This window comes from Cydia fagiglandana, chromosome 17 (assembly GCF_963556715.1).
Source record: "Cydia fagiglandana chromosome 17, ilCydFagi1.1, whole genome shotgun sequence".
In the NCBI taxonomy this organism is placed as follows: Eukaryota; Metazoa; Arthropoda; class Insecta; order Lepidoptera; family Tortricidae; genus Cydia; species Cydia fagiglandana.
The window spans coordinates 10,392,710-10,417,041 of record NC_085948.1 but is presented as its reverse complement, the minus strand read 5'-3'; the positions used below and the strand labels follow the sequence as shown (position 1 = coordinate 10,417,041).

The 24,332-nt window shown below is 40.0% G+C and overlaps 1 protein-coding gene across 1 annotated transcript in view; it reads right to left on the bottom strand.

Moving 5' to 3' along the window:
- LOC134672446 (uncharacterized) overlaps positions 1–22,865 on the bottom strand; it is a 31,540-nt gene extending 8,675 nt beyond the window's left edge. Inside the window, exons 1-13 of the mRNA XM_063530343.1 lie at positions 22,690–22,865; positions 20,752–20,855; positions 19,535–19,774; positions 19,113–19,275; positions 18,575–18,713; positions 18,285–18,497; positions 17,499–17,700; positions 16,707–16,878; positions 13,340–13,425; positions 12,534–12,633; positions 11,663–11,822; positions 10,770–10,890; positions 9,733–9,870 (exon numbers count right to left, since the gene is read on the bottom strand). Of these exons, the coding sequence (XP_063386413.1) occupies positions 9,733–9,870; positions 10,770–10,890; positions 11,663–11,822; positions 12,534–12,633; positions 13,340–13,425; positions 16,707–16,878; positions 17,499–17,700; positions 18,285–18,497; positions 18,575–18,713; positions 19,113–19,275; positions 19,535–19,774; positions 20,752–20,855; positions 22,690–22,822 (1,971 nt within the window). The 5' untranslated portion in view covers positions 22,823–22,865. The remainder of the gene's footprint in view (positions 1–9,732; positions 9,871–10,769; positions 10,891–11,662; positions 11,823–12,533; positions 12,634–13,339; positions 13,426–16,706; positions 16,879–17,498; positions 17,701–18,284; positions 18,498–18,574; positions 18,714–19,112; positions 19,276–19,534; positions 19,775–20,751; positions 20,856–22,689) is intronic.
- Positions 22,866–24,332: the final 1,467 nt, after the last annotated feature.

Sequence of the window (24,332 nt, the reverse complement as noted above, 5' to 3'; positions counted from 1 at the left end):
CAAGAAACTGAAGATACACAGGGTCTGACGATTGAGCTGGAAGGTGGCCACGGGTACCAGTCTATCATGTAACTAAACCACTTCGTGTTTGGGCTCGTTTGATTCGTCTCAACAAGATCTTTGACACAAGACAGTACTCAGGGTCTGATGATGGAGCTGGAAGGTGGTCACCATTACCAATCAACCATACAACTAAACCACATCGTGTTTAGGCTCGTTTTATTCATCTCAACAAGATCTTTGACACTATATAGGTGATACTCAGAGTCTGATGATGGAGCTGGAAGTTGGTTACCGGTACCAATCAACCATGCAACTAAACCACTTCATGTTTAGGCTCGTTTGACTAGTCTCAACAAGATCTTTGACACTAGGTGATACTCAGAGTCTGATGAAGGAGCCGGAAGGTGGTCACCGGTACCAATCAACCATGCAACTAAACCACTTCATGTTTAGGCTCGTTTGATTAGTCTCAACAAGATCTTTGACACTAGGTGATATTCAGAGTCTGATGATGGAGCTGGAAGGTGGTCACCGGTACCAATCAACCATGCAACTAAACCACTTCGTGTTTAGGCTCGTTTGATTCGTCTCAACAAGATCTTTGACACTAGGTGATAAACCAAACACGAAGCCAAAACAAGAAGTGGTTCAGTTATGTGATAGACTGGTACCCGTCGCGACCTTCGAGCTCCATCATCAGACCCTGAGTAGTATCTTGTGTCAAAGATCTTGTTGCGACGAATCAAACGAGCCCAAACACGAAGTGGTTCAGTTACATGGTAGACTGGTACCCGTGGCCACAGTCCAGCTCCATCATCAGACCCTGAGTACTAACTTGTGTCCAAGGTCTTGTTGAGAGGAATCAAACGAGCCCAAACATGAAGTGGTTCAGTTACATGATAGCAGTGTTGGCAAAAAATCAATTCGAATTGACGATTGAGAACTGACCGATCAATTCGAATTGACGATTGACGAAACTAATTCTAAATCTACTGATTGAAGATTGACGATTACTAATCGTTAATTCGAATTGATCGGTCAATCCTCAATCGTCAATTCGGATTGACGATTACTTTGTATTAGACGTGTGCGCCGATTAAAAAATGATCGGCGGCGGCGTTTGCCAAAAAATCGGCGGCGGCGGCGTGTTTTCGGCGTGAAATCGGCGTGACCTTGACTTTGAGGTTTCTTAAGAAAAATCATTAATTTGTGGTTTTTCTTGAAAATTTGATCAATGCAGGTTGCTGGTCAGTGAACTACGTATAGTTTGAATACCTATGCTGTGGGTAAAATAGGGTTTGTAAATGAATATAGGATTGGTATAATAACTTGATTTCCCTAGTAACTGGCTTGCATTAAGAGGTTACCAGTCCCAATGACCTTCGATCTGATCTGTAACTCTCCGTTTTCTCAAGCTTTCCATGGCTGATCCTATTAAAAATGACGTACTTTAACAAAACAGAACTCCACACCTGGTGGACTCCTATGGCTTCTTTTTAATGGTATTCTTGTCGTACAAGCACCCGCGACGTATCTTCTTTCTCGTTTTCTCATTGCTGAGGCTCGCGATCACATGTAATTTGTCTCCATTTCGTGCGGTCATAAGCCGTATGGCCTGCACGGTGCAGACTGCCGCAAGCCGACCTCTTCATAACGTTCGACTATCCCACACATGCTCCAACTCGAGCACGTTTGCCATTCATTCGGCTTAAATTCATGTGTTTCTCCACATCATTCGTTGGGTAATATGTCCGAAGAATCTAAAGGCTCACCCATAGTGGCGGATATGTAGTCTTACCCGCCCTAGGCCCCTGGCCCTATAGGCGCCTCTTTCGCAGCACCTATCATTTTGAACACCGCGAATTTTTTGTCACAATTTGCCGCCCTAGGCCCGGGTCTACTACTGGGCCTTAGGGCAAATTCGCCACTGCTCGCCTATGGGATGTTGGGAAGAGATGAGTGGCGATATAGAGCTCTTTGAGAATGGAGAGGTTTGGTCTTCTAGCTGTCCAAGGTATAGCAGCAGTCTTCGTTCGTTCGTTAAAAGTTGACGGTGAATACTTAGGATTACTCAGTTACTTTAACTTGTGTGTCAAATAGTTTCTGCAACTGGCTTCAGTTTCAATTAATTCATAATTGATGTATATTTGACAACTGTAACATAAATAATACAAAAAATTCATATTGTAATCCAAAAACCAGCTTAGAATAGCTAATTAACAACACTCAAGGTCACGCCGATTTCACGCCGATCATTTGTCGGCGGCGGCGGCGTGGTCAAAAACCCCGGCGGCGGCGGCGCGCCGGCGCGGCGCACACGTCTACTTTGTATGTACCTACCTAATGTCCTTTTTATTTAGGCCATTTTTGTGAAACTGACCAAATGCGTTCAAAAGCGGTGTCTGAGTTTACCAAAGGTTCCGAAACATGTTTCCGATGGCTATATGAAGGATGTCCTTTTTGGAACATTTTCGGGACTTTCCTTGAAATTAACCGATAGCGTTCAAAATCGATATCTGAGGTGCTCAAAGGTTTCGAAACTTGTTTCCGAGGGAAATATTGAGAGATGTCCTTTTTTGGGACATTTCTAGAAATTACCCGATTGCGTTTAAAATCGATATCTGAGGTAAACAGAGGTTTCTAAACATTTTTTCAACTGCAATATTGAAAGGTGTCCTGTTTTGGGACATTTTAGTGACATTCTTTGTATCTGACCCTGACCCTGTGTATCTTCAGTGTCAAAGATCTTGTTGAGACGAATAAGACGATCCTAAACACGAAGTGGTTTAGTTTCATGGTTGATTGGTACCGGTGACCACCTTTCGGCTCCATCATCAGACCCTGAGTACTATCTTGTGTCAAAGATCTTGTTGAGACGAATCAAACGAGCCCAAACACGAAGTGGTTTAGTTGCATGGTAGATTGGTACCGGTGACCACCTTCCGGCTCCATCATCAGACCCTGAGTACTGTCTTGTGTCAAAGATCTTGTTGAGAGAAATCAAACGAGCCCAAACACGAAGTGATTTAGTTACAGGATAGACTGGTACCCGTGGCCACCTTCCAGCTCCATCATCAGACCCTGTGTATCTTCAGTGTCAAAGATCTTGTTGAGACGAATAAAACGAGCCTAAACACGAAGTGGTTTACTTGCATGGTTGATTGGTACTGGTGACCACCTTCCGGCTCCATCATTAGACCCTGAGTACTATCTTGTGTCAAAGATCTTGTTGAGACGAATCAAACGAGCCCAAACACGAAGTGGTTTAGTTGCATGGTAGATTGGTACCGGTGACCACCTTCCGGCTCCATCATCAGACCCTGAGTACTATCTTGTGTCAAAGATCTTGTTGAGACGAATCAAACGAGCCCAAACACGAAATGGTTTAGTTGCATGGTTGATTAGTACCGGTGACCACATTCCGGCTCCATCATCAGACCCTGAGTACTATCTTGTGTCAAAGATCTTGTTGAGACGAATCAAACGAGCCCAAACACGAAGTGGTTTAGTTGCATGGTTGATTGGTACCGGTGACCACCTTTCGGCTCCATCATCAGACCCTGAGTACTATCTTGTGTCAAAGATCTTGTTGAGACGAATCAAACGAGCCCAAACACGAAGTGGTTTAGTTGCATGGTAGATTGGTACCGGTGACCACCTTCCGGCTTCATCATCAGACCCTGAGTACTATCTTGTGTCAAAGATCTTGTTGAGACGAATCAAACGAGCCCAAACACGAAATGGTTTAGTTGCATGGTTGATTAGTACCGGTGACCACATTCCGGCTCCATCATCAGACCCTGAGTACTATCTTGTGTCAAAGATCTTGTTGAGATGAATCAAACGAGCCCAAACACGAAATGGTTTAGTTGCATGGTTGCTTAGTACCGGTGACCACATTCCGGCTCCATCATCAGACCCTGAGTACTATCTTGTGTCAAAGATCTTGTTGAGATGAATCAAACGAGCCCAAACACGAAGTGGTTTAGTTGCATGGTTGATTGGTACCGGTGACCACCTTTCGGCTCCATCATCAGACCCTGAGTACTATTTTGTGTCAAAGATCTTGTTAAGACGAATAAAACGAGCCTAAACACGAAGTGGTTTAGTTGCATGGTTGATTGGTACCGGTGACCACCTTCCGGCTCCATCATCAGACCCTGAGTACTATCTTGTGTCAAAGATCTTGTTGAGACGAATAAAACGAGCCTAAACACGAAGTGGTTTAGTTGCATGGTTGATTGGTACCGGTGACCACCTTCCAGCTCCATTATCAGACCCTGAGTACTATCTTGTGTCAAAGATCTTGTTGAGACGAATCAAACGAGCCCAAACACGAAATGGTTTAGTTGCATGGTTGATTAGTACCGGTGACCACCTTCCGGCTCCATCATCAGACCCTGAGTACTATCTTGTGTCAAAGATCTTGTTGAGACGAATCAAACGAGCCCAAGCACGAAGTGGTTTAGTTGCATGGTTGACTGGTACTGGTGACCACCTTCCGGCTCCATCATCAGACCCTGAGTACTATCTTAAGTCAAAGATCTTGTTGAGCCGAATCAAACGTGCCCAAACACGAAGTGGTTTAGTTGCATGGTTGATTGGTACCGGTGACCACCTTCCGGCTCCATCATCAGACCCTGAGTACTATCTTGTGTCAAAGATCTTGTTGAGATGAATAAAACGAGCCTAAACACAAAGTGGTTTAGTTGCATGGTTGATTGGTACCGGTGACCACCTTCCGGCTCCATCATCAGACCCTGAGTACTATCTTGAGTCAAATAAATACATATAGAATGTCAGGTCGTTTCAAATATTTTTAATCCTGTCCGGTAGTTTATTAAACTGGTATTAAAAATTATAATACTATAAAAACAGTGCTAGGATCAAAGTCTCTCGTTGCGGTTTACACGCACACAGTATAGCGTTTTACACGGCGCCCGCCGCACACAATGATAAAAAACCTCGTCGTCGACGTTGAAAATGTGCGGAGCCGACCGACACACGTCCTGCCTGTACAAGCTCTGCCGCGGCACTGAGCTGGCGAGCGCGCGTCATCGGTAATATAGAGTAGTTTTCAAAAAATTGTCAAAAAATTATAGTAGAATTTCATAAACACTAATGTATACCAACAGTATAAGCAAACGTTGCAGATTGCTTGAGTATGAAAATGACTTCGATATTAAGTAGATTTTCGTAGAAATTGACACTTGTTTCGGAGAGAAAATTGAGTTCGTTTTACTTTGATTTTCTCTTTCTCAAAGGTATGTAGGAAAAATATCGTTTGATATGCCTAAAGTACAGGGTATTAGTAATACAAAATAGCCAGGTTTAGCAGAGTAAACTTCTCAACATTTCCAAATAAGAGCTTGCCGTTCAGTGCTTCACGCGGTTTTTCGGAAACGACCATCAGAAAAAAATTCATTACTAATTTAATAAGTCCTTTTTCTAATATTTACAACGATATTTAAAAAGATAAGAAGACGCTTTTACTGGAACAAGTACTCATTGTTTCTAATAATGAGCACAAAGTCCTGAATTTCGTCGACTAGTATCATCAATTTTGCATTATTTCGACTTTTCTGTTGTGAAGGAAATGTTTTGGAAAAGAAACACATGTAGTGCGGTGGGACCATGGTAAAAATAAATTAAATTGCAAACATTGTCAAACTCCGGTTACGTAGGCGACCGAAAGAACTGGTCACTCTACAATCTAAAATAGTGGTACGATGCGGCTAAACGTAGGCCGCCTTATTGAAGAACGTATCGCAATGACAATCCGGCTAATCGTCGAACCGCCGCATTTCAAAACGCCCCTGTTTTTGAAAACGGCTAGCCGTAATGTAATACGGCGGATTATACGATCTGACTACGACATATAGATCGTGTCATTCACTAAGACACGTGCCTTGACTCATATTGTCATGTTATTAAAGATTAGATTTGACAAATCTGCGCTTCATCGTGGATGACACGAACTGTAATAATTGCGCTCTTCCTGGATTCCAAATCATAAGCAAAAAAGAGATAGATGGATGGTTTTCTAATTTTTACTAATGTAGGGAAACCATTGGATTCCAAATCATAAGAAAGAACGAGATAGATGGATGGTTTCAATATTTTTCCTAACATGTAGGGAAACAATATAGGTACAATCATGGAAGCTTCCCTCCATATGCTTTTGATTTGGGCGGTTTTCGGAAAACAATGGATTCCCATTTCTGGAGAATCCGGGATGAAACATAAAACATTGAGCGGGTAATTTGAACGACGAAACTTAAAACTGGGCAACAGTCAGGCATTGTACCAATTGGTCGATAGAAAACGCGTGAAGCTCAAAATCTCTAACTTCAATTTAGCCGCATTTTTTCTATTGATAAATCGTTTTGCCCGACTATATTTATTTACGCTAAAATAGTGAGTCAAGTGGAAACACTGATTAGGTAATTATTGAAATCTGCCATTAGAGATGTCGACGATGTCGTGGCCAAATCATAGAGCCATAAAAAATAAAAATAAATAAATAAATAAAATGCCATAAAATAAATAAATAAATAAATGCCATTTCAGAATTGATCACTTCATGATATGGTTAGGTTAGATTTGACTTTTCGTGATGTAACAAACTGATAAATGATTGCCACATAACGATGAATTGTAAGATCTGGCCACGGCAGAGACAACTATAGTACGAATAGTAGCCAAGACGGGCAATTGAAGCTCCCGCGCCGGAGATGTAATCCGGCCTTAGGGATTTGTCGCCAATAAGCTGGCCCTGACTATTTGTTATGTCGGTATAACCGTCTGTGTTTGAATTTCGTTCAAAACGTATACATTTTTATAACATTATTACATATTTATTAGCGAAAGTAGGTACCTATACCTACTTAATAGCTGCTGCTGTCGATGCCGCCCTGTGGGTACCTACATCTAAACGTACAATTAACCACAACGTATGGTTTTATCGCACTGGCTACAGTGGGCAATAAGGTACAGCGAGCTGTAAAACTGCATACCCACTTTATAACTCCATTTATAAAGAGGGTACAAGTGCATTGCTACTGCATACTTTTGCCTTCGTATTTTACAAGAGAGCCTATGAAAGGTGACTTCGTAAATTCTACATAAATTGTAGCTTATGTGAGGTCATTTCTTCGGTGAACCAGTATTCCGTGGGTTAGCCATTGGAATACAAATCCCTGGCCTACCAAGAAACCACAAGGAGTCTCGGCCGTCTGTTTAAGCCTTATTAATAGGTACACTTGTTTGCTATATTCCTCGGGTAATGTTAGGCCTACTTGTTTGTCAGGAGTCAGGATGTTCTTTAGACTAGGTACGGTTGAAAGTATTAATAAAATTTATGGCCCAACTTGTAACAATACAAATACAGGATATTGATATTTGTTAACCAGGTTTTTTCTTTCAAATAAATATTATTCTTATTATTTCATATTATACTTATATTTAGTCCACATAACATACCTACTTACTTTATTATTTAACTTTCAAGAGTTAAATTTGTACCTGGGTAAAATGAGAAACGTCTTTAAGTGCAGTTTAATGTCGTCTTAAGTTCCTTTGCATATTCATACTAACATTAATATTATGAAAACCACGGTTAGTCTAGACGTCTGGAGCTTGTCTGAAAGGATGCCCTTTTTAGTTGGCGGTGAAAGGATTCAATAAGGAAATGAAAAGCGACCGGGCCTGGCCGATGACAAGGGAGCATGGCATAGACTACCTCTTATAGAGCCCGTACACGTCACGCTCAAGTTAGTTTAAAAATCTGAGAGACAACATATTAAAAACTCAAAAATGCGCGTTTTAACCCATTGACCGCCACAGACGGCTGTGGACGTCATCGGAAAGTCTTGCCAAGGGCGCCAACGGCGCCTACAGCCGTCAGCTTCGCCAATTCAACAGGGAGTTACGGGAGACTCCGTAAAGTTCAATTTCGCTTAAATATTCGCGATCGACTGGCGTCCGGAGCTCGGCATGTTCCTTTGCCGTCTGGCGTTCAAATAAGGGTCAGAGGTAAGAGAGCCTCATCCTTTATTGCGCACCGTGTATCCTATATTATTTTATGCCAAAACCTGTAAAACAACTTATGTTAATTTGGTGATTTTATCTTTTATTTTCTTGTAAACGTAAATTAACTATATGTGAGCACTTATGCCTGATGTGCCGTCGGAAAGTTTCGAAAATTGGGAATCGAAGTTATCCACTACCAAAATCAATGTTTCCTTTGTTCCCCGGGAAAAATGTATTAACTTTTCATGTTTTTGGCAATGAGTACTTATACCGTATTATTGTGCGCCATCTCGTAGGAAATTCATCTGTGCAAGGAAAATACCTACCTAGTTACTATTTCTTAGTTCTTGGGAGAGTTGGAGCTCGTATCGAAATTCGCGTTACTCAAGTTTGCAAGAAAAGTAAATTCAAGAGTGTTATATAGTAATTTGTTTTCAAGCTCTTTTAAAATATAATTATGTATATATATACTTAATGAAAAAGTTAAGATATTTTCAGAGCGTCACTTGTGTGAAATATTCTCTGCTTCAGCCTGTAAAATTATTTTAGAGAGTTGGTGATTTACGGGCACCTGATTAGCATATTGCCAGCATTGTCCTGGTTTCTTAAGATACCGTCCAACTTATATTAACTTTAGACGCTGCCGCTAAATAAAATCTTTAGATTAACAGGAGTGTGTTATTCCATATGCTTACCGAGTACAACTAGACTAAACTACTTAGACCCGATCACTTAAATATCTAAACTAAAGACCGGCCTTACGGGCACTAAAAATGGTACTATTTCAGCGGTGTTAGGCCAAGCGCGCACCACGATTTTAATTTTTGCGACACGATTTTAGAATCGCGCTGTAATTTATCGCAGAAAATTCACTGCGCGCACTGCGATGAAAAGTCGACGATTTGTTCATTCTCGACATGGATTTCGTACCAGTCGCTTGTCGTGAAACAATATGCAATCGCTGTATGACTTTGAGTATTTATACCACAAAGGTGATTTCCTTCTATTTCTATAATTAAACGGTCAACATCTAGCGTCTCATCTTGTGACTCTATTGGAGAAGCAGGTTCCGATATGTTGACGCTTGGTGAGCGAAATGCCGACTGAGGTCCGGGGTGCGATTTTATTATCGCAGTGCGCGCGGGGCCATATAACTCCGTATGCTGCGATTCACTTTGCGACAATCGCGTCGCGAGCAGTCGCGGAAAAATGTGACAAATCACAATTTTAAAATCGCTGCGACTTTTTTGTCGCATATGCGCGCACTGCCATATAAACACATACGTTACATTTCTGCGACTAAATTATCGCGCGACAAAAAGTCGTGGTGCGCGCTTGGCCTTACTCACGGTATTCCAGCCAATCGTGCACGTGCAATTGCAACTAGTTGCGACCAATAGCGCGCGTAATGCGAACTCATCAACCAATTGCGCGCGTGATGCGAACTCATCAACCAATCGCGTTATAGTGGTGTCACACCGTTGTACTGGCCCATGTCATGCCTCATTATTATTGCCCGTAAAGCCAGAGGGGCTACCGCGAAAACCGATATTCGCAAATTGCGGGGATCTTTCTCTTTTACTCCAATGAAGGCGTAATTAGAGTGACAGAGAAAAATGCCCGCAATTTGCGAACTTCGGTGTTCGCGGTTATAGGCCAGTCCCTAGATTATATATGTATGATCAGTTGATCACTTACGGATGAATCGGTGAGTAATGTGAGTAGGTCGGGGCCTCTGACGAATGCTTGCATCCCTTGGCGCATGTTGCTCTCCACAAGCAGCGAACATTCAGAGTCCAATGCAAACTCGCTCTTGTACTTCTCTTCTGGCAGACTCTGGCAATAAATAAATAAATACAAATACATTAGATACACCGCCGAAATTAAATCTAAATATAGCGTGTAAAAACAAGTTCGGGAAAATGAAACTGGCGAAGGAAAATAAACCTACATGAATGAAAAATTCAGCTGTGCTGGATTAAAGAAATGTTGAATATTGATGTCTTCTTACAAGGAAGGGTACCCAACTGTCCGACTCCGATTTGATATACGAGTAGAGTAGTCTAAAATAACTGACACGTATTTTTTTTAGCTGCCCAAACTCAACCTGTTAGGAGAAAATGGCCTTCAAAGACTTGAAAATTGACCAACCTTCTAATTTCCGAGACGAAATTTTTTCAAAAAAATTGATAATTAATTACTGGTTTCGTTATATGTTGGAGAACATGAATATAGAATGGGGACGTGTTTTGTCATTTCACCACAAACTCATTTTTTAATTAAAAAAAATTATATATAATAAATATATTTTTATGTGGTGCCCAGAGTTTTTGGTGCTCCCCTAAACGCGGCGCCGTAAGTATTTATACAACATCTTATTTTGTTTATTGGTTAATACACCGCTTTCGTCATCCTTAGGTCCGTCAAGAACTGGATAACGTGTTGTTAGTTCGTCATATGCGAATGCATGTGCAGTCTTGCGAAGAGGTGTCTTGCAAGCGTCTTTTGCAAAGATGCGTATTGAGGCACGTTCACTAAGATCTAGACGCACTTTAAATGTACAGTCGCCATCAGATATATCGGAGCGGCCAAGGTGGTCACAAGTATCTGAACACGCCTCTATTGTCAGGGTGCTAGAGTACATGTTCAGATATTTTTGAACACCTCGGCCGCTCCGATATATCTGATGGCGGCTGTACCACCACCATGTCGAATCCACCACCACCGTTACATACCATGATGATCTCATTAAGGATGCCGTTGATGATAATGCGTCCAGAGAGCAGCACATGCAGCGTGGAGGTCTGTGGGACTGGTACGTTTGACGTGCGTTTCTCGTATTCGCTGTTGCGCACTCTGAAAATATTTCACAAAACTTAGAACGCCTACATATGTAGAAGCCGTAGGTAACAAAATTAGGAGTCTCTGATTTGATTAACATAGCGTATATTTGCAAATTTTGCCATAGAGAAAACTACGCCATCATATGCACGCCACCTGGCACAAAGGTTGGACAACAGTGGTGACTTTGAATTTTCCCCTAAGAGCACTAAATACTGGTACTTTTCAGAGCGTATAGTTTTAATTTCAATATTGGGACTGGTGCATGCGAAAATTCAAATTGGAAGTTGTGCGTGAGACACGCACACGCTTCAGTCACCAAGACGATCATCGTCGAGGTCGTATCCAAACCAGTTCAAAACTACAATAAATTGTTAAACTAGAAAGGACCTCCATGTGACCGCCGTAAGTAAGAGCCACCCCACACTAGTGTCTCACGAGCGTTGGCGTCTAGTCAACTCTATGGTTGCTGCTCGACGCAACATTTAGCCCCTCTTTGCACGACAGCTAAAAAAGCGTTAAAAAAGCGCTTGTATCTGTCCGCACTCTAAATTCGATTTAACGATTTAAGACTTAAAGTCGAAAATCCAACAACGCTTGATAAAAAGCGCCACCGCTGACGTGTAAATAGATACATGGTTAGCCATTTGTGTCATTCAGACGCTTTTTTAACGCGCGTTGAAAAAGCTGTCGTGCGAATGGGGCCTTAGCGCTGACTAGACGCCGACGCTCAAAAGACGCTAGTGTGGGGTGACTCTAACACTGTAAACTGAATTAGATAACTCACACTTTGCGTAGAATTTGTCTGGCAGCTAATTCGTTCTTGTCATGGCACGTGGTCAGAATCAAATATGGGCGTCTTCCTCGTAGCTTTAGCATCAGAGCACTTATGAGATTCATGCTGCAGACGCGCACCTTGCCGTCTGATATAAATGCCTCTTCGCGACCTACAGTTAATTATGTTTGTTCATTTTATTACGTTGAAGAAATCAAGGGGACCCCTCCGCTTGATTTCCTTAACGTAATAAAATGAATGATTTCCCCTTTGCCCAGCAGTGGGACACTCAGATAGGCGAGAAAAAAAAATGGAAACTGTTCAGAAATAGGAGCCCCGGGAAATGGTCCCTATGACGGATTTAGTCACATTGACCTTGTTACATATACACGGTGTAACATGAGTAAACCGAATAATTTTAATAGCGTATTCCTGATCATATTTAGAGACAAAAATGTCCTATAAACTTTTTTGAAATTCGCCTAGTTTCAGAGATATTATTAATTAAAAAAAACAAGTTTTTATTGTTACATAGTGTAAAAGGCAATTTTGATGGTGATGTTGCTGCTATGGGACGTTGTCTAAATATCCTTATTGATAGATGTCAAAAAGTGACAAGTAACACTTTACAAAAAGTAGGTTCTACGAAAAAAAAAATGTAAAAATCAATTTTAAGTGACAAGTTTACCAATAACAATTATTATTTATGTGCAAATACATTCAAAAAATTGTAAAAAAAACAAAACAAAAAATTTCTTTTTTGTCGAAATTGACCTTGACCTAGTTTGAAATTGACGAAATTTTTTACTTCTTTTGACCTCAGAAATGCGTGGTTAAAATTATTCGGTTTACTCATGTTACACCGTGTATATTAGGTACTTACTCAGTCCGTATGATTCGCCATCCATTTCACTGTAGGTGAGGAACTCGCCCGCGAGCAACATGTCATCAAACTTTTGCCGAGAAACTACTATGTAGTGGCCCTGGTAAAGTAAATTTAATTGGCATAATCTTAGCAAGACAAAATTTTAAATAAATCATTGATCAACTCCGAGAATGGCCGTGTTGGCAAACTGAGCAGGGTTTATCCAGGCTAGGGTTAAACGTGAGGATTCCAACATCTAGGAGCGTTTTTATAAGTACCACATATAACTTACGAGTAACTAAAACACGTTTCAATGTTCGGATTGCTTCGAATAAGTAGTTAGGATTGTTTTATGAAACACATTTTATAGCTTAAAATAAATTTATTTCTGTTATTGTCTATGTTTTAGACCTCTTTAGCATTTCATCTTATTCACTGAAGCGTTCAAAGCGCTTTCCATAACGCATGATGCCTTCAGGCCCGCATTCGGAGAAATGTGTTTATTGGTCGGACTCGTGTGCGGGTTGCGAGAGATATTCCATAACCCATGTCATTATGAATTTCACCTGTCGTTACCTATATCGCCTGCGAGGAGTCACCGCATGCTGTATAACGACCGAGTTAAAGACCAATAAAACTGGCCGCGTAGCCAAGATACCAATCGCTTACGCTACGTAACGATCGAAACGCAACTGTCACTATTGCATTAATATAGAACAGTGATAGAGACGAGACATGAAGCTTTTGCTTGGCTAGGCCGGCAGAGCCTTTAAATAGGTAAGAAAAAACGCGTTATTGGAAATAACAATCAATTACATAAATACCGGGGTATGGAAAACAGCTGTTGTGTGCTGGAGGCCAAGTTTTATCTTCGAGTCGTATTCGGCAGCAAGGCGGCGCGCTAGAGTGCCTGCAACATTTACGGTGTATCATACCAATATTGCAACAGGTTTATGCTTCGCGAATGGGTTATAGTGGACGTAAACCAGGTTTCATAGCATGCAGCGAGGAAAACTTTGTATGACGCCTGTTACAAATCAAATCTATAACAAGAAATTACTATATGAATAGGGCTCTGTGGCTCTGTGTTGTAGTTTTACGATTTAGGTACAGCTAGTTAAGAGCGGGCGTAAAGCCCGGAAATTAGAAGGAAATATAGGTAAGATAAGTAGAGGTAGTGCGCCGCGCAAAAGTAGCGACGAAAGATTTGGCCACTGCGCGGGTTTTTACCGTTTATCTCTAAAAGGTACTCAGTAAATAACCTTCTGTTTACAATTTTGGCTTGTCAGATTAATCGGCTATATCACTAGCTAATTTATACTAAAATTATAATGCTACCTATATTATGCGGGGTAACGTTATACATTTGAAAATTAATTAAAGTAAGACTTCGTGATTTTTTTTATATTGAACCAACTTTAGCATTTTATTTTAAGGTTTTGCTTGAAGTCCGCCCTTACAAATATAGTCTAGTTTCCGTGGGATTTTTTCATGGCATTTAGTTTTACCCTTCATTAAAACGTGGGTATAAAAATTCAATACTTATAAAAAAAACTATAATTTTGCATTAAGTAGTCCCCTTAATGAAGGTTTACTTGATTAAGACATTCGACCATTCGTTTTATTGTTCATAATTTAATTTGTTAATATTATAATGAAAGCACCAGTACCTAATGAATATTAACAGCACAAGATTGGACAGGACACGGAGCTATAAAAGACTTTTTATCGCCTGTTTAGAACCTTAAGTGAAAATTGCAGCTGCTTATTACTCGTATAGATATTAAGGTGGTAGAATTCACTTTGAGCTATAACACTATTGGGTATTGTGAATGGTCAACGGTCGACTAGACGCGGTCAGTAGGGCTACGCTACCGCCAATACCGAAAATCGTCAATTGCGGGTATTTTTCTCTGTCACTCTAATTACGCCTTCATTGAAGTAAAAGAGAAAGATCCTCGCAATTTGCGAATTTCGGTTTTCGCGGTAGCCGCTCAGGCACTTGGTTCGAACTCGAAGTGAAGTCGTTTACTATCAATAAGTTTTGGTACCTATTAATATTGAGCGCCCGTTAAACGTGCACTCCAGACCTTGTAGGACCCTTTGGCCTTATTGAGGCGTATATCTATTTAATAGCCAACTATCAAAGTGGCTTTACTGATCATAAACATTTTAATTAGACAACAACATACGGTGGATGTAACATGCATTTCATGCGTAAAAGTTTCACAAACGTTAAGCAGAGAGGATTTTAAATCTTCAAGTTTTATGAAAATATGGACTGTTAGACTCATAGTATGGTATCAATGAAAAGAAACAAGAAGGAAGGCACCAGATGAGAAATGAAAGCGTCGTTAACATCTGACGATTTACACCTGTTCCGTATAGCGTAGATACTCAAGATCGTAGTTATGTCTGTACGGTTGTGGGACTTTGTTAAGTATAATAGTACCTAATGGTATGTGGAAAATACAAGATTTACAATAAATGCGAGGGATTTGAAAAACTACACCTTGTGATTGCGAAATAATCATAGAATTGATATTTATTTATTTATTTAAACTTTATTGCACAAAAGAAAAACTTATCGTACAAAAGGCGGACTTAATGCCAAAAGCATTCTCTACCAGTCAACCTTAAGGCAAAGCAGAGAGATTGTGGGCGGTGCAACTGCTACTACTACTAACAAAATTTAATATAAGAACGCAACGCTAATTTAAAAGAATTTTAACATACATACATATATTATACAGGCTGGAAAGATAAGTCGGGCCCTGGAGGGAAACTACTTTAAATCCTTAAGCTGGCTCATTTTACTTATAGGAGACATTCCTTTATTCATAAAAAGAAACAAAACTGCATTCAAAGTACCTATTTTTCTTTGTTTCTTCAAATTTGCTTGTCTAAAAAAATCTTGAGTACTTACTAAATTATTAGATTTTATGGATATTTTGTATGACAGACGAGTGTAAGACCTAATGTTTCTTGGAGAAATGTTATCAATAAAATTAACTGTATCGACTTGTAGAATAAAATTGCGAGTTTTTATTTTTTGGAATTTTTGGTCGGTTCGAGTCCCGGGCGAGGCAAGCGAGTTTTAGAAAATCTTTGAATGCAGTTTTGTTTCTTTTTAAAAACAAAGGAATGTCTCCTTTAAGTAAAATGAGCCAGCTGAAAGATTTAAGGTAGTTTTCCTCCAGGGCCCGACTTATCTTTCCACACTGTATATATATCGGTTATCGCAATAGTTATAATGAAATAAAACAATTGAAACAGATTTCCGTATAACTTCATTATATTCATTCATTCCTTCATTCATTACATTCTGAAAACAGTGTGCAAATATTTGCGCACGACCTCTTGTCCGACGACCATGACGAGGGGCATTTCCATCGTGTCCGCGGGCGTAACGGATATCCGTAACAGCTGTTTCGAATATATCAGCAGGAATATGTTCACGGCAAGTAGGTATGCTAAAGGGATTTTTTCCAACGTAACGGGCGACTTCAAGACGACAATTGTAGTTTGTGTTACAAAGGATCAAAATGATATATTTCCGTCAAGGGCGTACATTGAATCCTGAGCGTAATGAGGGATTCAAGTGTTAACGCCCAAGACGAAATAATTTTGATACCGTGTGACACATACTGCTTTTCACATCAACTATGAGGAAAATAAAAAAAACTTAGTGTTGACACAATCTGATGCTTAAACAGATTATTTTAGGTAAAAAAATAATGATCAAAATAATGTAAAAATAGTGTGCTAGAACAGAAAAGTGTTACTTTGATCCCTCCTAGCAGGGAAGAAAAGTGCCACTTTGATCCCTTCTAGCAGGGAAGAAAAAGGTCTTTTCCGAATAGGAATAGGTGGTGTGAAAAAGGTGTTTTCAAGACATGCGAGCGATATCTTTTCTCAAATCACGCGAGGTGTTTTCGGCTACTTTTTGACCAGGGGGCTTGATGACATTTGGTGAGGTTTTTGGCTACCCGCCCCTCCCCCATATAAACTCATGTGTATTTTTTGAAATATTTCCGTCAGACCGGTCAACGTCACGCGCTCCAAAATTTCGTAAATTGATCCAACGTGATCTGTCGTGATTTTTCGTGACATATCCTATCCTCCTATCGAACCTCGTGTGATTTGTGCACAAGCCCTTACAGCTTTCGCAGCAGAACGTGTTCACGGTACCTTTGCCGACGGCTTCTTCACCGACAAGCACGACGAGAGGAACCTCTTCCGTGTCCGCGGGCGGAGTCATGGACACGCGGGCGCGAGATAACTGTTCCACGTACAGCATCCGCAGCAGGCGCCGACACGCGAACGTGATCACGTCCGGGCACGTATCCATTTTGAATCTGCTCTGTTTGATGGAATATAATTTTAAAATATATACGAGGCCTGAGAAGATAGCAAATGACTCAAGCTATCTGCCGTTTTAATTTGGCAAACGATGTACCAAACACCCTGTATATATACGATTTTAATATAACCACATCACCGCAGCCACAGTAAGTAAAATATATGTGTTAAACCAGAAGTATTCAGGTAAACCAGTGATGGCCGCGGGTATTAACGATTACCGCAAACATGCCGCATTAATTTAAAATAAAGGCGGATTTTTTATTTGCAACTATAACTGAAGTTCGCCTTGTTTGTCAGACGAATATGATGCGCTACAGAACTGACATTTGTAAGTACACATTCAATTTCTGGTAGGTAATTCTTGGGAAATTTACCTGAAATGACATATTCATATCACATTACGACACGACACATCGTGAAACATTATACCAGTCTAGTTAGTATTAAGCGCGCGGAAACTAACTTCGTAACACACACATTGTGGGTAATACCTATAGTAATTTATGCAACTGATACTCGTATGCGTGGCAACTTTAACGCATCAAATTCAAAATATTGTAGGCAAAATTCCACGTTCTCTAGTATCCTCATGTTCGTGTATTATTTTAGGTTAGTTACTTGACGGACAGGATCAAGATCCGTGGCGTCCAGGTTGAGAAGCAGCGGGAAGGTATCGCAGACGACGTGCGCGTACCCGGGCGCCTCGCAGACGGGGTTGGCGCGGAGATCGAGCACGGTCAGCCGGCACAGCTGGCGCATGTATACTGCCAGCTCGAGCAGTGAACAGAGTCTGTTGTTGCGGGCGTACAGTTCGCGTAGTCTGCGAATGAAGGGATTTTGTGTACACAATATGTAAAAGTAGAACTACGTGGTAACTCGTTGATTATGTTTTATAGTAATTTGAAAAAAATGTTGGTGGTCGCGCATGCGCGTCGGTAGGGTCAAGCGTTCTAATGAACGTCCGGTCGAGGTTATAAAATGAGAATTCATTATAATTATAAAGCCCGCTCCACACTCGTGCGCGAATCGCGGCGCGAAGCCGCGAACGCGAGTCTGGAGTCGATTTCGCATATCAGCGAACTAGACTCCACACTCGCGTTCGCGGCTTCGCCCGCGATTCACGCGTATAGTCTGGAGGGCGCTTCATATACATAATACTTGGTAATTATAATAATACTTAGCATATTAGTTATGTTGTTTTGTTAAATAGGTAGCAATGGGTCCTCTGTATTGTATACGGTTATAGGTATACCTCGTTTTTTTATCATTAGAAATAGGGTAAAAAATCTTGACATGTCTCATTATTGGAAAACGCTTTTAAATAAATAGTAACTAGGTATTACTTATGAAACCAGAGAGATATTACCTTATTATATTTTTACTTTAAACAAATCTCATACATACCTCGTACATCCGGAAAATAACTTCATGGACTTTAAATTATTTTCGTTCAAATTTAGATAGTCAAGTTCCAATAACGTCCAAAGTCCCTCCTCTGGTCCTAGTTCGAAGCTCGAAATGTTGTTGTAAGACACATCCAGCCATAATAATCGTAGATGGTTCAAGTTTTCCAGGCGCTGGATGTGGTTAAACGATAAATCTAGATGACGAAGATATCTAGAAAAGTTTGTCATAAGTAGGTACTAGTTTGTGAGCAAACGTGTAACTTACAACAAAAATGATATTAATTAAACCTTAAACTTTGCAGACCGGTTATACTTTTGATGTTGTTGTGAGACAAGTCTAAAATAGTAATCGACCAAAACATAGCTAGGTCTCTTATCTTTTTCACTGAATTGTATTTATAACGAACTTCTGTGAGAAACCATTGCGCTGAAACAGAAAGCCAGTCTTTAATATTTTGTAGTACCTATTTTTACATAAGTACATACATGTTTTCGCAGAATCGATCCGTTTGGAAAAATCAGGCGCGGTACTGATATCGGCTTACGACGTTGTCGCTGGAAATGAGGAGATCAGTGAACAGCCAGTCGGTAAATAGGAAAACCTTCTGTCAATGGATAAAACCCGGTGTTTTGTGCCAAGACGGGACCACGTTTCCCGCATTGCATCGGGAACGCCCCCTTTCCGGTTAGCGCGAGCCAAACGAGAGCTATCGAATTGAGCGAGCGGGGCCGCTGGGTACATTACGTTACCGTTAACCTTTCCGTCTCTACACCCGGGACAGGTAATCCAACTCACGTATCGATACTAGACTAATGTTTTATTTACGTGTGCTATACTCCAATACGGTTTCCAGTCTGTTGAAATCCACGGACAGATATTGCAGGTAGAGAAGGTGCGACAGAACACTTAGGTTTGACAGCAGATTCGACGATAAATCCAAGTATACCAAATATTTATAATGTTGCAGTACGTCAATATTCTGCAATCGCTGTAATTGGAAAAGGCGTTAAGCCATGGTTAAGTCGCATTTAGACAGTAATAAATGAGAGTTAGGCATGTACTTCATTTACAATAAAATCAATTGATTTTAGTCGCAAAAATGTAAAATTGATAGATTTAGTCGGTGAAATTGTAAACTTTTTGTTACCTAATAGAAATAACAAGTCTGTTACATAAATAAATAGGATTTTACAGAGACTACACCACAACATGGTTTTACAAATTAGATAAACAAGGGTCGATTTAACCTTTCCTGAGAGGTTCAATTTGATGTAAACGTAGTCTCCGAGTATCGGGATACGGTGCAGGTAGGTGAGGCAGGCGGCGACCATGTCCCTCGTGAGGACCCCGCCGACCAGCTCGGCCACGTCGCGCAGGCGCAGCACTTGCACCGTCGGCGAGTACGCGTCCTCGTACAGCTCAGGGAAGTTGTAGAAGCAGCCCCAGAGTTGCTCTTCGTTCATTAATGGCGTCACGTTATGTGGGAACTAAGAATGAATGAATTCTGTAGTTTTATGACATCCAGCAGCGCCATCTACAGTGTTGATTTAAATATGGAACAGTGGTGTTGCAAATATGTTTTGATATGAATCGCTGTCATGTCGTTCTGTCACACAATAAATAAATAAATAGTCTTCGGTTAACATGCACGTATTTTATTAATAATAGGTTATGGGCGATTTAAATTGATAAATACGGGGGGTTCGTCCAGTATTAGATTGCTATTATTTTGTTACGGCTTGTGGCATTAGTACATAAAAATAATATTTGGGATGAGAACTTAACGTTCTAGAGAATGATAGGGAAGCAACGTTATTGTGTAAAAAGGTAAGATTACTATAATGTGTAAGGGGTACGGTAATTGACAAAAGAATTAAGACCGAAACAAACGCAACTCAACCAAATTTATTATTCATTCAAATGAGCTCTCTGATTTTTCTCGGTTGGAAAAATCACAGAACGAGTATTTCAAGTTAAAACGACATCCGATAAGATATTTTTACCTCTGGGAAATACTAGTCGCGGCGAGTGATGAAATGTGACCCTACTCAAGGGGACGTACATCAAATTGGTGGGGACTGGGTACGCGATCCTGCCGTTACTTTTGAGCCCTACATCACCTCAAAAGATGTTTAACGGCCCTTTTACCTGCGTCGCATATTATATTGCCAAGGGGGTTGTTGACGACAATATTTCATACCGAAGTTTATATTCATGAATTTTACATGCAACGCCAAACAACTTTCAGGTAGGTATGCCTGATTCGGAGTTGGAAAAATATGATAATTAATAATGTACGCGAACAGATTTCGTGTCGTGTTACGGAGCCCGTAAACGTGAAAGAATTTTCAATTTTCGGAGCCGTAGTGGGAAATGGAATATGAAGCGAGTTTCTTGTTGAATTGAAACAAAATGCATGAAAATTTTCTGATCGATTAAATATGGTGGGAATGACTGGGCTTACTGCTTCGGAAAGTATGTCCTCTGGGTTATTCCGTATGTCTTCGAGCAACTGGGAAGGCAGCGATAATCTTCTACGGGCTGTTAAATTTTGTTTCAAGATGCCACCTAAAAAGATCCAACACATACACATTCAGTCTTATATGTAACCTAAGTTTGTAATGTGCCTAAATTGCGTCATATTTTAATACATCATATAATAGAATTATTAATTTATTCTCGGATTTATGGAGGTGTATTTTCTTCATCGAAAAGAGACTGTTATATAGTAACGTAATTACAAGTGGGCAAAGTTGTTGTTCAACCCCTCGTGCTAATATTGATATCCAAGCAAGCGGAAGATTCCATAATTGAAACACGAGCATAGCGAGTGGTCCTAAAAGTGAAGTTTTGAGCGTTGCGGAGGTTTCATTCAAGACACGAAGGTTAAAATACAAATTTTGCCACCGAGTGAAACACAAAATCTTCACCACACCAACGTAAGGAAAATACTAACTGTAAAATATCAAACAAAATCAAATCCAAATGATCGCTTACATATTTATCATTCAAAATCATCATTTAGAAGTCAATTCTACCAGCTAACATAAGGTAAACAATTTAAAATTTGCATCTTTGCCACACATGTGGATAAAATGCAACTTCTCATCAGTTTTTGAACAATCAAGAGAGCCTTTACCAATTGGTGTGGTGAAATAGTACTTAGATTGATAACCATGGTGGTTATCATTTCAGTCTCGGACTATTAGATATATTGGCGCACTCACTGCGTTCGAGTGCTAAATCAATTAAAGAAAGTCACAAGTGTCGTAGGGCTACCAACGCATCTTAATGTTATTCATTAAATATCAGAATATTTAAGTATAATAAGCTTTAAATAAAACGACTAACATATAACGTCTACACTCGCATGACTGAAATAAACCTAAAAAAACAATGTCCGGGATCGCAACCCCAAATCTTGTAAAAACAAAATCACTGGAATCGTTGAAGGGAAGATATTAAAAATCCAGCACTCGCGCGCTCTCGCAGCAAAAACGTAAAGGTTATCTGGTGTGAATGATAAACGCCGGCCATTCCCGGTCCCGGACATATTTTCCGCGCTCTTACTTCACAGACCTACTCAATGAACCCCCTCCCCACATATCCTTAAAATTAGAGATGCAACGGATAGTTGTTTGGCCGGATACCGGATATTCGGCCTGACCATCAGCCGAATATCCGGTATCCGGCCGCCGGATATTCGGCCAGCGGAACTATACCTACATTTCGGTTTTTCAGGTGCGCATTCTGCAGGTTTGACCTGTTTCCTAGTGAACGTTCGCACGGACTCATTTCTAGATTCGAAATGAGTGCGCGTGCAAGTCAATGGAATTATTAAGTTGTTTTAAAATAATAAACAAGTACGATTATGACCGTATCTGTTTCTTAAATCCAATTTGTTTACTCCGAAATCAAGCAATGTTACTACTTACTATCCGGTATCCGGCCGGATAGTAGGTCACTATCCGGTATCCGGCTGGATAGTAAAATAATGGCCGGATAGGCCGGATACCGGATAGTAACCGGATATCCGGTGCATCTCTACTTAAAATATGTGTTAGGCTGAAAAGTGGGAAATAATAGTGCCCGTGAGGTGAGGTGAGATATTCACATACAGGCCACGAATGGCCACGATACGGTACCTACGCCGTTCTGTCGCCAAAATAGAATTTACAGTTTTTAAGATTATGTGTGTTAGCAAGCGTTCTGGAGGCAGAGCCCTAGGCAACTTTAGGTTTTTAATGTTTGCTTGTGATTATGTTGTAAATTTACTTTTGTATATGTAAAGTTGTTGTCTGAAATAAATATTAAAATAAAATAAATAAAAACTGGATTTTAAGGATTTCATTTGGACAGCCAATAAATTAATAAATTATTTTTTATTAGGATTTGAGCTTACTTCCGACCATACTGTCCGAGAGACATTCAAGGTAGTTAAGCCTAGAGACTTCAGTCCAGGTTTTCAGCAGGTTGCTTACAAACACACCACCAGCCTTCCTGTCTCCAACCACATGACGCGAGACAAAAGGCATCCTCAGTTCGTCGCTTTCGTAATTTTCATCATTGTCGTCACCTAACGACTCGGTCGTTTTGGAAGTCTGTTCACTATTAGATTCATCCATTACTTCATTCATTATTTTTAATAAAGGCTTCACAGTTAAATAATTAAATTATTATACGTATGTTTTAATGGTTGAGTGACAGTAAGTTGACAATTATAAAGTCATTTCGATAAGTTTTTAATGTTTGGTAAGTTTTTATCCCGGCTCGGCTGACTTGACCCGGACGTTGCAGGCCATAACAATAAAAAAAAGTGCGAGTCGGACTCGCGCACGAAGGGTTCCGTACCATAAAGCAAAAAAAAAACGGAAAAATGCAAAAAGAAAACGGTCACCCATCCAAGTACTGACCACGCCCGACGTTGCTTAACTTTGGTCAAAAATCACTTTTGCTGTATGGGAGCCCCACTTAAATCTTTATTTTATTCTGTTTTTAGTATTTGTTGTTATAGCGGCAACAGAAATACATCATCTGTGAAAATTTCAACTGTCTAGCTATCACGGTTCGTGAGATACAGCCTGGTGACAGACAGACGGACGGACGGACGGACAGCGAAGTCTTAGTAATAGGGTCCCGTTTTACCCTTTGGGTACGGAACCCTAAAAAGTGTCAATGTGGTGTTAGTGCAAAGTTGGTGCAAATAATTATGTTAGTGTCTCAGAGATACCATCCGTCACTAGTAAGATTTTGTATAATTTTTGTATATATTTTATTTATTTATTTATTTATTTAATTTGTGAAAATTCGTGTATTAATTTGTGAATGGCAATATGGTGATTGCTTTTGTGTAGTTTAACCGCCTAAAACAAGTTGAGTAAGTTTTCTAATCAAGCAAACGTTCAACTTCAACAAAAATGTAAAAGTTGGTAAGTATATAGAACAAAGAAAATGGTGGAGTGAATTTTATTATTCTTGTAGTTTATGTAGTTGTTTTTGCCGAGTTATTACTCGTAAACGTTTCTATTTAACTCAAGAGTCGGTAGAATTCATAATTGCCAAGGTATATTTACCTAGGCAATAAGAGTTTATTATTTTCGTTACATTTTAGTTACTTTATTAGGATGTTTATCTGTAACAATAATTATATTTATTTATTAATGTTTTTACACAAATACCTAAAGTAAATATTTTCATATTTCAGTATCTTGAGAATAGTTGAACCAAGTTAACTCTGCATAACATTTGCAACGACGTCATCAATTTGATCTATTCAAATTGGTGCAAAGTTAGCTTAGCCGTGGACTCTACGTGAGCATAGGTTTGTTTCACTAGATTATCTTTCTAGTGACTAGCAAGTCAAAAGTTCAAATCGTGATACGTACTTGTAAATAGGATAATTTCTATCGGTTACTTATGACTTAGGTACTATTAAATTGAAGGGATATTCACAAAAACAACGTAACTGCTTAGTGCGGTTGACACTTTTTTTAGAACGAAGTTAATCGTTTCAGGTGTCAACCAGTGTAGTCATGTTATGTTTTT